At 40.7% G+C, this 17,700-nt stretch overlaps 1 protein-coding gene across 17 annotated transcripts in view; it reads right to left on the minus strand.

Annotated features, from left to right (window-relative positions):
- PTPRD (protein tyrosine phosphatase receptor type D) overlaps nt 1–17,700 on the minus strand; it is a 1,484,152-nt gene that overhangs the window by 312,301 nt on the left and 1,154,151 nt on the right. For all 17 annotated transcript variants that reach the window (XM_078675875.1, XM_078675878.1, XM_078675877.1 and 14 more), the window contains one exon: nt 12,872–13,453. In XM_078675875.1, the coding sequence (XP_078532001.1) occupies nt 12,872–13,453 (582 nt within the window). The remainder of the gene's footprint in view (nt 1–12,871; nt 13,454–17,700) is intronic.

Genomic DNA, 17,700 nt, shown 5'->3' on the forward strand with positions numbered 1-17,700 from the left:
TAGCTGCAAACAAGAAACATAAGAAATTACCCCCCCACCCCTCATAGAGCATCAGGGCAATTGATTTTTTTGTTCTTAAATAACAAACTATCATTTTGGGAACTTATCCAAAACTAAAATCACTGCAATTGACCATATCATATATGGACCCTGGTCAGCAAAATACCAGGGCTTTCAATTGGGCAACCCCAGCAGAGCCTGAGTGGAAGCTATGGAGATCCCCCCAGGTAAGAGGGGATCTCTAAATCCGGTGGGAAGTCTACTTAAGGAGAGCTTAGGCCAATGTCTCCACTGACCTCATGGGCTACTCAACAAATTCTAAATGACACCATTCGTCTCCAATGATATTTTTGTGGTGGATAATAAATAAATATTTGAATATCACCTCTCGGATAAGGATCAAGTCTTTGGCACAGACTATATCACTGCATTTACATTAATTAAGTACACTACTGAACATTTGCCAGTTCCTAACTGTGATCAAACTAAGCTGTTTCTTTTGATGAACATGTGTGTCACTAGCCAGCATTATGATATACGTCAACAACAAAACAAGAACACATTACTCTTGTATCACATGACTGGGATTTAATTTTTTCCCCATTCAATTTTGTAGCGCATCACTACTGAAATGGTCATTTACTGGCACGTTCACCCCTGATCACAACTTCATATAGACCATGATGCAAGTGTAGTGATGCAGTTATAATCTGATAAGTTTCAATGGTGAACAGAATGAGTCAATAGAAGGATGCAAAATCTGTTAAAATCTAAAGACGGAAGGTACTAATGCATAAAGGTCATACCTGAAGCGAGATGGCATTTGTAATGATCGTTTCCGTATGAGAAGACTATATTCTACAGTTGTGTTAATGGCAGTCACTTAAATAATATGCATCTCCACTCCTGACACCATCCTACAGCAAGGCATAGTCTGCGCCCATCAACCCCTCTTCCTGATCCTTGATTAATATAATTCTGAATCTCTTATCAAGTTATGTGTACAAATGTTTGCAGACCAAATGCTTAAAAGAATTCTGTGTCTCCTGGGTGTCAGCAATCAAATGGACAGGGGTTAGCAATCATCTGGACAAGAAAGGCGAGCCAAACTTAGACAGTCCTGAGTGTAAACACCAGTTTGGGGTTGCTTTCTATGCATACCCAACTTCAAATTTTACTGTGACATTCACTTTGGTCAACTCAGAATTGCTACCCAAATTCTTCCGGGAACTAGTACATGTGATGCAGTGGCTTAGATTTTGGGTGTAGCAGGATAAGGGTCTGGCCCTATTCCAAGGTTTAGCTATTATTTATATCTTCATATGTCGCTGTGAATGCCACTGGGCCCACAGAACATAAAGACTGTTAGTCCTATTGCTAAAAATACCTCTTTCACCATGTCAGTCAGTTCAGTTCACAAACTATATTCGGATAGACAATGTATCCATAAAAGTGCAACAATAATTAAAAAGAGAAAATTTAGCAATATATAATAGCAAGAATTACAGTTGTATAAACATAATAACATGAGATTCTTAGATGGTAATTTAAAACAAAGATTCATCATAAATAGATCACTAGTTTATAAACCAATCCATTAGTTAATTAGGAACGTTCGTACAGTGTTAAAACTCAATCCATAAGCATTGACTTGCGTGCCCTGGTAGCAATTCTCAAGAATGTGCTTAAACGAAAGACCAATTCTTCATTTTCTACGGCAAGCATATGTGAATAGGCAGAGGCCAGGCTGATAGGCCTACTCTTAGTGAAAAATGAGAGAAGAAGCCACTTAATATATTTCATGTAAAATTTGCAGAAAAACTAAAAATGCTGTGTTGATTAACCACTCACCCGATCACATGGGCAGGGCAGTGAATCAAGCTTAGAGTGGTAACCCATGGGAAAACACAATGCAAAATTCACTGTCCCAGCCTTCAAGTGGAATATGAGGCCCCTTTCCCAAAAACTCATGGGTAGGGTGAGATAGCTCGATAAAGGGTAGCAGTGCGTTCATAAGCCATATAACTGGCGAGACGAGGGATTTCTTAGATTCCAACACAGTTCACGCAGAGCTATATGACGAATAAAGCACGATTCTAAATTCTTTTTTGTTTAGGTTTTCCACTTCACAAGGGTTTAAGAAAATGTAGCCCTTGTTAACACTGCATAAGCTCTGGTACACTCCAGGTAGCCAAGGAATGGCCATCCCCCTTTCACACTTCAAACAATCTGTTATGATGCTTTGTGTTAATGTGGCTGCCGGGTTCTTCCAAACTGATATCCAGAAGATGTAATTTTGTATCCTGTCACTGTTGCAACCTTCACACTGTACAGGATGTCATTATCACAATAGGCCAAGTGGTAAAGGACTACATATTGTGAAAATGTACTTTGTAGAAAGCACCTGGTGAGAGATAAGTCGAGGTGATACAATACAGTAGGTAGTTTCCATAATTTAGAATTGGTAATTAGTTAAGAAAAACAGCATTACCACATGACATCTGATGATGGAGAAAAACATAGGCCTTAATGAAGAGGGATGGAACATTGTTGGCCAGATGTAGTCATGTTGCTGCTAGACACGCACCCAATAAAGTTAATGGGCAGCATACCCTGTACACATAATGTTATGAAATCTAGCTGTGAAAAACGCAATAAAACAATTCAAATATGATTTAGCCAGTATGGGAAGTTAGCAGCTAAATTGGGGTCACGTGTAAAGTGCAAAAATCAAACCATTGATTTTTTCTTCAAACATTTTCCCAGGATGAATCTGGGAAAATATGCATAGGAATATTATTCTGGAAAGATATTATTTAGTCACACTCTTTAACCCGAGAGATTTTAAGAACCTGAAATATACAAAGGGTAACAAATAATAAGAAAGCAGTGGAGCAGGTATGGATCAAGGAGACATAACAGCTCAGATTGGGCAAGTTGAGATTGGTTAGATATGGTGTCGAGTCAGGGACAGCTGTGAGTTTGACATTTTAACCAAGTTTTACAATCTGTGGAGAGACTGGCATTAATTGTTGGTTGTTTTTGAAGCAGGCCTAAGGGGAGTAGGCTGGTTTTAATCATTTTCTGCATGTCAGAAAAGTCTGTGGTATTAATAGATTTGAGGGGAGGGGGTTCTAGAAGGAAGTTGTTGTATCAGAGAAGGTTTTCCTTTGTGAGAGATGAGTTTTAATTTAGTTATTCCTAGGATTAGCAAGTATATACTGCTCATACCCCTTTGGCCCAATGAAATGTTGGAAGCTCATTCAGGGACGAGTGATTGATGGATTCGTAAGCAAGGCATTCTTGGGTCATACCTAGAGACTTCTTGCATTTTAAGATCATAGATATATGTGATCATGGTGCAGGATTATATATATATCACTGTTCGCAAACATGATTTAGATTTTGGACACTTGAAAAGATTGCAAACCTTAACATGATCGAACCCTATAAATGTGTTTCATAGAGGGTGTTATATATTTCTTCCTCATCGTTTACATCATACAAATCTCTGGGAGGCCATTTTTTTCTATAAGACACATCCATGTTTTATTCAAAGAGGAACATGACTGTTTGATGTATAGAAAAATGTTCAGGATTCCATTTAATGTAGACAATTATAAAAATGAAGCTCATCATAACTTGTTTCCCACTGAGGGATTGCAAATGGCACCAAATAGACCATGAGAGTGACAACTGAGCTAGCCATGATTTCAATTGGAGCCTGGAGGTGGAATACTCCAAGCTATTGGAAATCAATCCATGGTATCTATTGCCCTAAAATCCTCTTCCCCTGCTCTGTTGATATCATGTAACTTCTACACATGGGGAAATGAGTCAAGGATTAGCAGTGCACTATAAAATGTCTCAAAAGAATATGTGAATGAATGCATCAAAGCACTGCATTGCATTTTAAAATTAACACATACCTATGCTATTTGTCCACCATTTTCCACAACCTTATTGGCGTCCTCATTAGTATCAGCCCCTGTCAAAGACACAAAATATACCTGGCATCCTGCCAGCCTCCTAGTTCAACCTTGGTGGCAACCATTGTATCCATCAACTACAAAACATAAACCTGGCTTCCTGCTGCCTCCCACGCCACCTTTGATAATACCCCAACTCCTGCCACATTGGCTAAAACAAAAACAAAATGATACCATCATGCAGCCACCCCCCACAACCCATGGTAACTCACAACTCCATCCCATCTAATATTTCAAATATGTAATACCAGGCTTTCTCCCGTTTAAATGTGGCCTGCCTCTCCCTGCTCAAAACCCTGCTCTAGAAGGTGTTACTGAATTGAGATTGGCTATCTGTGAACAACATCATGGCAATCTGGCATTCTATTTTTGTGAAGACTCACAGCTGATAGGGATGATGTTGGTTGGTAGTGCGTCTCATGCTTCCTCAGCTGCATTGGATCTGCAAAGACCCGAGTGAGACCAGAAAAGTAAAGCAAGCTGGCAGGCTGGCAACTTCAATTTGCCTCACTGAAGATCCATGAGAGGTGGCAGAGCACCATCTACCAGAGCACATCTTCTGGTCTGCTTTTTCCTGCTCTGACATCATAGCAGTGGAAAACATGAAACTTATTTTTCACTGCTCAGACATCAAAACAGTAAATAACCATTTTCGTACCCCATGCTATTGATAACTGCGTCTTCTGTGGAAGCCATACATAACATTAGTAGTTTAATAGTGAACTCCTAATTGAAGATCTTAATTTGTTCCTACTAAAATATGTTGGAAATTTGCACTTTCTGCAGGGTCACCTTGGACTATTTGCCTTGTTGGTGAACCATATTTTTGCAGGCTTTAGAGTTCTGTGCACTTAATCTCTGTTTACCAAAAGTAAAGCACTTGTACTCCCCCTTTAAAAATAGTAAAATTTGATTCCTCCAGATTGGCGCAATTAATAAACTGCATAAATTCTTTACATATTGGCTCTAAGTTAAACCGGTCTATTTTGCACCATAACTACAATAGAATTGAGCTCATGTTTATTTGGATACTTTAGTGATTCGCTCTTACAAGGACTGTGACTATTGCTTGAAGTGGGCACTTACCCCCTTAACTAATAACCCAATTTCCTACACAATCCTAGTAGAGAAAATAACTATTGGGACAGGAATATGCAGTTGTATTATAAAACTGCATTAATAGTTTCATGGAAAAAGATACACATCCTTCTGAAAGTATCTGAATGTAGTCAGAAGCAACCATTGCTTTCAACTGAAGACATGCATTGCAAGTCTATTTCTACTTTGTTAAACTAACTCTGCGCTAAAATAAAGTTCAATGTATGCCTTTGGTTCAGCTAAGTTAAATACGTTTAGAGCTGGGTCTTCCTTCTTGGCATAATAGAAGGCAATCACTTAAACCTCAGTTTATTACGATTAAACCTAGCAATTGTGTTAGATATGTATTTCCTAAATCTGTACGACCTATTGTTCTTACCTACTGGAAAAACTGCATTTTTTTTTTAGACTCTCCAGTTATTATGCCGGGAGTCGCTGCTTGACACGAAGAGTGATATTTGCTAGCTACTGCCCGTCTTGCCATCTTTGGTGTTTATAACCACTGGGATCTCACAAGTGCTTTTGTGTCTACATATTGTTTTTTTAACATAATTGCCAGACATTTAAGCATTTTGCTTCTGCCACTTGTTTTTGCAAAAAGCCTTCCTCACATTGATGGCCTAATTTTTGGTATTTGCGAGGCTATATATTGATTAGTTATAGGAATAAATCTTTCCCTTTTTTTTTACTCTGTTCTTGGGGAAATGTGGCTTCATGTGGATTTCATAATTACCTTGGGGTTACCTTTCGCATCGACTGATCAGATCATTATTATTGATTGGGCTTTGATTTTTGTGCCCTTTGGAATTCACGGTTTGCATTCATTTGGACTTCTCTCATCGTCTACTGGACTATTTATATGTAGAGCCCTGACGGTCGTTCCTTCTTGGAACGAAACGCGTTGGCTTTGTGCCGTTCTTATAAAAGATTACTAGAATAAAGAAAGAAATTTTATTGGACTAAATGAACTTGTGTCTAATTTCAATGAGTGCACCTTCCACCTTCCGATGAACATTTTGACCCGATTTTCACTTTGGGACGACGAGTGCGGGAAGTGTTTTGCACCAAACCTATAATTATTGATGGTACATGTGTCTTGGTTGAGTTCGACCCTGGTCAGTCGTTCTGTTCTTCAATTTTTCAATGATAAGGAATGTGTCATGCTTCAAATATCAGCCATCAAATGCCAATTTGGTGAGAAAAGCAGGCAAAAAGACAGAATCTCAGCAAGGAAATCCTTGCCAAACCACTGCTTATCTTTCGAGCAGGCCATGCCATGTGATCTAATCTACCAGAAGATGGACTTATTCAAGATTTGCCAATATTCTATCTCAAAATTCACACAGAAACCAGAAGAGATGTGCTGCATGCCACATGACAACTTAGTTAAAGTTCCAATGGAGTAGGAATATATCCTTTAGTAATAATGGGACTAATGTTTTACCAATGTATCCACTCCAAAGTATTCTAGCTGCATCTTTCCACTAATCACTGTAAAATCAACTTTGCCACCACAGATGCCAGGCCATTGTACATGGTGAGAGAAAATAGACTTTCTAAGCCCAGGCGAGTGATAAATTTCATAAGGAGAAAATGACTACCTTACGGAATTTTCCTGAGCTTTGAGTAATAGGATTTGAGGAGTGTTTGACCAGACATCCTTGGCATGGTATTCCCCCCTGACTTTTTGCTTTAATTTTGTGGTGCAGGGCGTGCTACGAAATTCGTTTTATTCATTAAATTGTTTACTTACCTCCCATTATCCATATTCCAGTGTTTAGCACCCCCCCCCTGCCCTTCCCCGCCTTTCTGCCCCACGGAACTCCCTCCACCGGCCGAGGTTGTGTGTTGTGTATTCCTTCCAGACAGTGCTGTGCGGCATGGTGTTCCTCTCCTGAACTTTAAAGGGTAGACTCTGGGTTCTGCCCTTGCTCTTCCTGATTTCTAAGGGCTGCCTGCCCTGCCACTGATAAATGCAGCTCACTACAAGGCCTGTCTGCCCTTTGTTTGCTGAAACATTGGAAAGAGGGGAGGTTAGAGAAAGGGAATAGCCACCACACCCACAGGTTAGCATTGGGTGTAAGAATAGCTGCTTCAGAACCTCTTGCAAGAACACTCCTGGGCCTGTGGAACATACAGAAGAATGACTGCCTTGCTGTCTGTAAAAGGAAGACTCAACCTACTTGCCTTGAATCCAGGCTCCCCAGAAGTGACTTCAAGGGTCAGTTGGCTGAACTCCTGTTTGAGCTACAGGCACACAACAATAAGTATACCTGCAACTGCCCAGCTGACCAGTGCCAACTAGACCTACCTGGATCTGCCTGAGCCTTGCTGATGACCTCTGCTCAACTGAGCCCTTGCCAGTATCAGAATGTACTCCTGAACTCCAGATGAAAATCCTGTAGTTTAGGGCTTTTCATAATCACAAGTGAACTATTCACGCTGGGAAATGATCATCTGAGATGCCTGCAAACCCCACACTTCAGGAGCGACCTGCTCTTTGCGCCACACACAGACTGCCTCCAACAACTGCCAATGCAGATATCCAGTGGTGACCTGCTCATTAAAGCCAACCAGACCTACTCACAGCACCTGCAACACAAAACTCTACCCTGCCTCCTTATTTGAACTTGGAACTGGGAAGGTAACCTCCTCACTGGGGCACACCAGGTCCCAGTATCTGGCCTGTGCTCCATTGCAGTCAGGCTGAGCATGCAACTTTGAAGCTGTCCAGCGAGACCAGATAACTTCAAGTGGCAACTTATGATTAAGGCATTTTTTCACTAAAAACGTTAACATTGATTATCTTTTGTTCTACTGATTGAATTTTTGTCATTTTGGTATAATTTTATTTATTAAAATGTACTCATTCCGAAATTAGTGTGTGATTTTCTTGTGTTTGTTTTCACTTTATCACTGTTTGAGTACTGCGTAAATACTTTACACATTGCCTCATTGTTAAGTCTGACTGCTTTTGTGCCGAGCAACCAGAATGTTAAGCACATGTTTATTTAGTGGCTTTTTGGCTTTTTGTGGTTCAGCCTGACAATGATTATGTTTCTTGTTTGAGTGGGACTTCCACTCCTCTCAACTATTCACCCGATTTCTTGCAAGTAGGATGAAAATATGGTGATGAAATGGCTGAAGAATGGCCATAAGAAGAGGATCAGCATCATATATGATTTCCTTTGGAAGCTCTATAATGTTGCAAAATCAGTTACTGCCATTACAGCTATCCTAGGAAATCCTGAGACAAAAATTGCAGGAAAGGAACATGAGCTAGGAGGGCAAGGTATGTGAAGGAGCTAAGATTTCCAATGAGCAAGGACTGAAAAAAATAGTACTGCATGAAGACCTTGAGCAACCCTGTATGGTAAGACCTACTCATTGCAAACTGACATCCCAAGATCCCATTTAGACCACCAAATGGAGCTAACACACGAAGACAGCTGTATTAGCTTTGAAAGTGCTAGAAAACATAAATGGTGTGCTAAAAAGGTGTTCTGAAGAATCAGAAGTTGAATTGCACTGAAAGCTGTATTCTCATATTTCCACGCATACATTTTAAAATTTAAACTAAAAGGAGGTTTCTGCTGGAAACCTGAAAAGAACCATGTGAATTAAATGTATCAGCCCCGGTATGGAATGTGGCGAACATAAGCATGTGCCATACATTTTAAATGTTCTGTTTACCCAGGGGAATCCTGCAAGAGAGTTAAAAACACAAAATCAAGAAGGATGTTGGTGAAAGGTAAAGAACACATCTTTAAAGCATGGTCATTCACTGCTGAGGCCCTCATGATTTATGATTCAACCAGAATAGTATCTCTTTAAGATACTGCTCCCAGCAGGTGGAAAGTGTCAGCAGAAAATCTGCATGCAATGATCCTTGTTTAGCATGGTATTCTTCATTCTGAGGCATTTTACTTGGAATACTGATATTCAGAGGTGGAAATATCAAATGAAATCATTAATGACAAAATTGTGATGGTCCCCTGAATTTCCTGGCAGGCTCTTATTCAAGTGACGCAAAGATGTATTGTATTGTATTGTATTGTATTGTGATTTGTAAAGCGCAATTGCTGCCCAATGGGCGTCCAAGCGCTAAGCATGGAGAACAGAGCTGAGGGTGGCGGAGACTGAGATTTAAGTGGGCCTGGCAAACAGAAAGGTTTTTAGTTGTTTGCGGAATGAGAGTAGGTTAGGGTTGGACCGGATTTGTAGTGGGAGTGAGTTCCACATTTTAGCGGCCTTTAAGGAAAACATCCTTCCTCCGGTCCTAGCTCTCCGTACTCTTGGGACTACGGCCAGAAAGGCCTCCGTGGACCGAAGGGTTCTATTAGGGTGGTATTGAGTGATCAGTTTGTTAATGATCGCTGGACCCGACTTCCAGAAAGCTCGGTGGGCAATACCTAGTGCCTTGAAAGCCACTCTCTGTCTCACTGGGAGCCAGTGTAGGCTGCTCAATGCGGGTTTAGCAGACTGCGTCCTTGGAATCTGAAGCAGGGCACGGGCTGCGCAGTTCTGGACCACCTGTAGCTTTCGCATGGACGTCTCAGGGGCTCCCACATACAGGGCGTTGTTTGAATCCAGCCGGGACTGAATCAGGCCCTGAACTGCCACTTGTTTGGCTTCCATTGGGAGGAGAGGGAGGACTTTCCTTAGAGTTCTAAGTAAGCCAAAACAGATGGCGGATAGTTTAGTAGTTTAGTAGCCTGGGTGGAGAAGGAGAGGTTTTTGTCCAGCCATACTCCTAAGCTTTTTACGCTTTCTTTGGGAGTGGGAGGGGTGCCCACACACCCAGGCCACATGGAGGGACGTGACGTGGGTAATGCGGGGCCTAAGAGCATGAGCATGAGCATGAGTCCTGACATTACAGACTATTATGTAGAGGAGTCCATGTGAGGAAGCCTCCCTCGATCATTAGAGGTTCTCTATGTAGAGATTTTGGCAGATCCAGGAATCAAACGTTGATACTATCTGAATGCTTATTGTCATTAAAAGGATGGTTGATTGTGTGAGTAATGTTAAGTTATTTGTGTGTGATTCTTCTATTTTTACTTAGATAGCAAAATAAATAAAGGAACTGTCAGGAACACTTGAATTAATCTCAACTATTTCTTGGGCCTTCTTGTCATTTATTGTTTTTGTTTATATGTCACCTTTTGGTGCCCTACTCCAAATCTATATCTGGAGTGGATAGACTAAAAGGCATCTCTCAGTGATAGTCACTGACTGATCCTATTTTCAACCATTCCACCAATCACTTTTGTGCTTTTGTCAAATTATCTTCTATAACATTTCTCAATAATAAGATTTAACAAAATCTGAAGAAAGTTAGAATAATTGTGTTTTCCTCAGAGTGAAGTCCTAAGTGCAACTAATACACACAAATGTGATCCTGTGTTCACCGTGCCATGGAATCCAAGCTATACCTCACTGACAAGGCTTATGTAGGTCAAAACTGGCCTGGGGTTGCTTGTAATCATTTTCAGAGGGGACCAGAATTGCCAGTTTCCTCCTGGAGCAAAACTAAGGCCAATTTGTATATAGCTGGTGTCTGGAGTGGCATACTGGGTGAAAAATGCATTAGAATGTGTCCCCACGTGATCCAGTGGTTGAGATTATGTACAAACATTTTACCCACCAATTTTTGGTGTTTCTCTGGAAATATCCCAAGTGTGATGGGTATACCCAAATGTGGGTCCTGTGCTCACTGTGCCACAGGATTCAAGCTATACCTTACTGACATAAAAAAATAGGCCAGGCACAGTTAATGGTTGGTTGGATCTGTTCAGAGGAGTTCAGGCTTGTCAATTCAGGCTAGACTTTTACTATTGGAGCTGATCTAATGCTGATTTACATGTAGATGTTCTCTGTCCGAGGTGGCACATTGGGTGAAAAAGTATGGGCTGGATTGTAGCCCAGGTGTTTGCCAGTTACTGAGGTTATTTGCAAGCATTTCATCTTTCACCTTTCACCTTTGTGTTTTCCTCAAATTATCTTCAATAATATTATTCAGTAAAAGGTTTTAACAGAAAGTGAAGAAAGCTAAGAATCAGGCATTACACTGACCTCACCATCTGTCCCTAATCAACTCAAGAGGGAATTGAGAAATGCGCATGCTAATCAGCTCAAACAAATCTTGCCTTTTTCATTTGAAACACTTCAGGTCTTGCCATTTTCTGTGCTCACAAACCTACAATAATCCAACTCTGTCCATATTGGTCTCTCCAAAAAATATAACAAGAACCTTCAAAAGATTCACATGCCTGTGACTAAACTGTTTCAGACTCAAGGAGCAGGATTACATGAACCCTACCCTGAGTTACTGCACTGTCACATGCATCAACAAAACAAAACGTACAACATTGGGTGCACCATCCATAAGGCATTCACCAAGAAATGTCCTATCCACCTCCACATCTTACCTCTCCACTGCCAACCTGCAGTTACATGCTGACAATTAACAGAGGGTGAGACAAGAGAAATGGTAGAAGAATCATGAACACTTAAGTTGCACAGCTCTTAAACCAATTACTCAATACATATGAGCAATCATGAACTTTTAATGATTTCAGAATTAGTTGAAAAACTCACTCTTAAGACAAGTCTTGCTCTGTGGACACATCACTAAGCCACCACATTATAATTTCAGGAAGGCACATAACCTATCTACCAGTCATTCTAAAATTGATGAACATACAAGTTATCCCTTCAACTGACTCCAATACCCAACTGGATACAATATTGATCCAATGGTGTAATTCAGCACCTGACACCAGTATGATTTGCAATTCCTTAAAAGTCCCTGATCAAGTTCATAGTTATTGGGCGGTCTAGTGAAAACTCAAGACAAATTCATGCACCAATTTGTAATCAAAAGGATAAGTATATCCTGGAATACATCTGTAGTGGTTATAGAGACGTATACTAGTGATGAAGGAATCAAGTTCCTGCACATAAAGCCAAAAGACAATACTTGCAGAAGAAATTAAAATGTGCTCTTCTATATCCAATGAAGTCTAAATATTAGATTCGATTTTAAATTGAATATAATAAACAAGTACCAGAAAATGGAAAAGAAGGAAATTGTAAGTATTTTATTTTTATGTTTATGTTTTAATAAACTTATATGGCGATAAGGAATTTAGTTCTTCAAGACTCAAAAACATCATAACTTAATCAAAGAGTTACTAATTCAAATGTTAAAACTATGAGATGGGAATCAGAAGCAGCTGTATCGTTTTACTTCTTGTACTTTTTTTGTCAGAAATGATGAACAAATAAAAGAAACACTGAGACCTGTCGAGTAGCAGACCAGCACTATCTCATGGTCTTCTATTCATGTAGTTGATATGTAATCGGATGTATGACGTTACAACGCAGGCTATTACAACGCCTGCCTTTACAACGCGGTTTTTACATCGCAATCTATTACAACGCATAGTGCTTTTGGGTGTTGGATAGTGAATAGTTTAATTTACTATTCCAACTCCAGTCCCCGTGGACACTAGGGAAGGTGTTGGATAGTAAATTAAACTTATTCCCCATTCCTAGAGCGCCCCCCAGCGCAATGCGTTGTAATGGTTTGCGTTGTAATGACTGCGTTGTAATGGTAGTGGGTTGTAAAAGTTTTGTTGTAAAGGTTGTTTACCATGTAATCAAATCTATCACTTTAAATTAGTGAGCTTTGTACTCTGTGACATAATGTGAAAGCTCTACTATACAAAGAATATTGAGAGTGGCATTGCTTAATAGAAATAAGAATCTTAGAAGCTTACCTCCTGTTTGAGTGATGACTTTGATGTCATTAGAGAGGGGACCATCCCCAACAGACGTAAATGCCAAAACTTTCACAAAATATGTTTTCTGTGGCACTAAGTTTCCAATAGTGGTGATGTAGCTGTCCGCTACGTTGTGTTTAGTCCAGCTGTTGGCATGTTGAGTGGAGTCCATGGTATAATACACTCTGTAGCCTTGAATCTTTCCGTTGGGTTCTTCTGGTTCTTCCCACTCAACTAAAATGGTGGATGGGCTTAGCATGCGAGCTTGTACATTACGAGGAGGACTGGATGGAGCCTGCTCTGATGTCCTTGTCATCACAGGTTCACTTGGTGGGCCCCGCCCAATGTTGTTCACAGCAACAACCTTGAATTCATATTCTGAATAAGGACTGAGTCCTGCAACACTGTACCGTGTGGTAGCCACACCATCAATCTCTTTGTAAAGTTCCTCTGAATTCTTAGGCTTGTGTAAGATTATATAGTAAGAAACTGGCTCAGGGTTTCCAGAGTCCCAAGTCAATGTTATGCTGGTTGCTGTGGTCTCTGTAACCACAGGAGTTCCTGGGGGTTTGGGCAAGGCTAGAAACACCAACACAACAAAAGAAGTATTAGAGAAGCAAAATGGAAAGCATTATTTATACTTACGGCTCCTTACATTATACCTATCATGTCATTATACCTACCCAACTAGCCAGACATATAATGTGTAGCAGTTGTTGTGGGATGAATATCTCAACATATGTAGAAATTACATAGACCCCCAAAGACAGATGTGCAATAACTGGCAGATTTATGTGACATTCTGAGTCACTGACGGTGAACCATCTGTTTCACAAGGAAGGGTGCCCGGCAACCAAGAATTTCCAATGACACATGGCAGAATTTCCACTGACACACAGCAAAATGTAGAAAGAGTAACTGTTTGTGCCCAACAACATACCGAGGCTCAGATTTAAGCATTTCTCACACAGCGCAACAGCCATAATTTGCTCACTGCATTGAAGGGGGAAGCACAGAGCAACATGTTCTACGACTGGTGTGTTCTGTAATCCTCTGCACTGTTGCTCTAAGCAGCTGCCTTGTGTGACGCACAGGTTCACAGAGCTCAGACTGTGCGGTAAAGTATAGGATTTGAACTAGAAACATACACTCACAGCAAAACCTCCTTTGTCTAGACAAACATAAAAGGATCTCATGTACTGGATTTGTACTTTAAATTCAGCCAGCACCCCTACAATGCAAGGATTCCCATACACTGGAGTTATGCTGTGCACTTCAGCACACATACAATGCATGGTTTATTATGAGAAATGAAAACATTTCTCTTAGCCAGAACCTTCTTCAACGAGGTGTTATTGCCAGACACAAAGCCCAGTCTGGCCATGTTAGTAGATTGATATTAGAACCTACTCTTCTTTGGGCTAATTTGTCCAAATAACTCTCCAGAAACACCCCTTTAAGTCAAAGCAGAGCAATGTACTTTTGTTGTGGAAAGTTAACACAATGCACACTTATAGTCATTTTGTGGTGCTATGCGTTACTTTGAGCTGGCATGAGGCCTTGGTAAACCTGGGCCAGTGTTCCTTATATAGAATGTGTTATGTAAAATGAGAATGTACAAAGTAAATCTGTATGCTTAGCTGGAAAAATGAAGAAAACAAAACGACACCAGTAATCAAACATTGACAAAGGAAATAGTTTGGGCATATGGATCTCGAAATTTCTATTTTGTGACGCAATAACAATGCTATACACGGAACAAAGGTCCTATCCAGCCTGTTATTTCCTTTGGAAAAACGACAAAGCCAAGGTGACTTGGCGGATATTTAGTGAAGACGTACCTAATCATTTTTTTTAAATGATATTCTAACTTAAATTGGAGTTGATGGACATCTACTTACACAACAGGTGCACTCGCGCCAACAGTCACAATTAAGATACATCTCTAAGGATTTTCCCTGTTTCATCTAGTAATTTCAGACACTCGTCTTTCTTTTATTTTACCTTGTTCCCTCTTCATCCAGCCAGAGAGTGACCTCCAGCTCTTCTTAATAAGGAACAGGTGGGGGAAGAACTGAGGGGAAGGTGAAAGAGAAAAATGACGAGAAAGAGAGAGTGGTGAAGGTGAATTAGAGAGTAGATTCAAAGAGAAGGACCTATAAGGGCAAGGTAGATGCAGATGAGTAGAGGTGTGTTGATAAAAGAAGAAGTAGAATGGTGGGGTAGAGTGAAATAAAGAGGCAGAGATGGATCGATAAGAGGAAAGAAATGGTAAGGTGGGAGAAAGAGATGGTGTGGGAGACAGAAGACAGAGGGGGAGGCTCATATTGAGGCTGTGAAAATAAAATTAGGGTAAATGGTAGAAGGATGATATGATATGAATAGCAAGAGGATGAATGAGAAAATTTCAAAACAAAAGGCAAGGGGAGAGAAGAGACTATGAGATGGAGAGTGCAATGAAAGTTTAGAACCTAAATTCACATAAAACCACCATGCCACAATAATAACAATGTGCTTTAACCTGCTTGACTGAGATTAAACCAGCAAGAGAATATGAAAATGCCACAGGGGTGTGACGTACCTCAGTGGAAGATTTCACCCCCTTCCCTCCCCCAGTAGTAAGACATACACTAGGAAAGTGCACATCGGGGAAACTGCATGTGGGGTAGAACACATCATAAAATAATGCACATCATCGAGAAAGACACGTCAAAAGGCACTGCACATTATCAATGAGTGCACGTCTGAATGTGCAAATTGAGACATGTGTGTTGAGGAGAGTTCACTAGGTATTAGGGAGAGAAAGATAGGTTTTCGGAGAGAATGAGAAAAATGAGGGGGTGGAGAAATAGACTGAGGAGGTTAAGAAGAGCGGAAAGATTTACTAATTTTTCACAAAACGCAGAAAGGAAAGTTGCTGCATTGACCTGACTGAAAGGGAGAGAGCAGAACAGCATAATTTCTCATAATAGGTGTTTTCATTTCTCTACCTGCGCTGGTGCTCTTTAGAATGCCATATGCCAGCACACACACACACACACTTATGCTATAGTGCAACGGTGTGTGTGCTCTATCAAGCAAAGGTTTTGTACTGGAAAGAACCCCTTGTATGTGTGCTGTACAATGCAGCACAAATGCAAAAAAGTTAGAGGGTTTTACATCTGCCTCAAGTAAGCATACGTTTGAGATTCAAATCCTAGGCTACCAATGTCAGTACATAGAGATTTGTGTCAACAGTTGATTGCATGGTAACACCCATGTACCACCCATGGCAAACCCCTTGACTCAAAGTAGTGCAAAGTAGCATATAGTGCTACTTTGTGATATTTTGGTCAACTTTTCAAAGTAAATCCTGATTTGAATTAGAAAGTAAATACCATCACCACAGAGTGGCGTAGCAAGGGGGACTTTTGGGGGCACCGATTACCCCCTGTCCCCGCGTTTACCTGCGGGCATCGTGGAGCACCATACCCGGGATTGCCCGCAACCCCCTCAGCCCCCCCTGCTTTCAACTGTAGCCTGCTAGGTGGCAAAACCATGGAGTGCCACAGGCGGCCAAAGGTCTTGCTCCACCAGTGCCACAACATGTTGCACAGGAAGTGTATTACAAAAGTAAAACAAACCCAGCACAAAGTGTTAGTAAATCTGTGCCATAGAACATGAGCGACAATGGCAGAGATTATCAAAGAGGGGTAGTGATGTAGCAAAGTGGAGAGAAGGGCTAGATTTGAGACATGGAAATAGGTAAGGCATTGGGGGAGGTTGAACATGTGTGAGTTAACTTGGGGAAAGAGTGGTAGAAACAGGAATAAAAGGCAAGTGATCAGATGAAAGAGAATCAATTAAAAAGACGGAGAATACACAACAGGAGGTGCTGATAGGGACAAGTACAACATTGAGAAACACTGAGCCACCTTGAGCAATAAAATATGACATGGATATAGGATGGTTCTTATAGTAAATTACATTCCCAAAAAGTTGTTAACAATGCATTGATGTGTGTGTGACCAGGAACAACAGACCAGGGAGATGCACATCATTGCAGAAAGCGCAACACTGGTGATTACACATAATCATGGAGTGCATTGTGGGAAATGTATATCAGGAACGACATACTATGATATTGATACAAGGAAGTTCACATAAAGGTGGGTGCATGATGCAAGTTTATAAAAACAAGTTGATATTTGACAATAAATGTGTTATCTGCATGATTGATTTTCAATTGCAAAGTTTTTCACTTCAGTTTACTGTTAATCAGTGATATGTCAAACTGTAACTATTAAGGATTTTGTTCAGTATTTTTCTTCTTCCGCTCACAGTTATGGCTGTTGTGTGAGGTAGGACTAATTTTAAAACTTATGTTGGAAACTAGAGAGCCTGCAGCTTCTTCACTCACCCTTTTCTCAGTGTAGAGTAGAGACGAAATCAATATATGAAGGTACTCAGGTGACTTTTTGGTGACACAAGATTTAATTGCTTCATCCTGGCAATTCTTGCGGCTGCTGTAGGACCATGTGCATGTGGTGTGCTGTGCATCAGTTCACATTGCTCTGAGAGCCAGCCAAACTGCTATAAGGACCATAGTTGCTGCACTTTGTGTGTACCTTTTAGGAGCTGCTGGATTCCAGTATGGAGCAGAACCTCAGTCACCGTTTTGGAGGGTGAATGAAGTGGGGCCACGTCAACCTGTTAAAACTGGTACAGTACCAGTACCAATTCTTTGGGGGGGGGGGGGGGGGTGAAGTGCCGGTCACACTGTACAGGTGCATGGTGCAAACACACACTCATACACCACATCTACTGTATGTTTCAACTCACATCAC

This window comes from Lissotriton helveticus, chromosome 2_1 (assembly GCF_964261635.1).
Source record: "Lissotriton helveticus chromosome 2_1, aLisHel1.1, whole genome shotgun sequence".
Classification (NCBI taxonomy): Eukaryota; Metazoa; Chordata; class Amphibia; order Caudata; family Salamandridae; genus Lissotriton; species Lissotriton helveticus.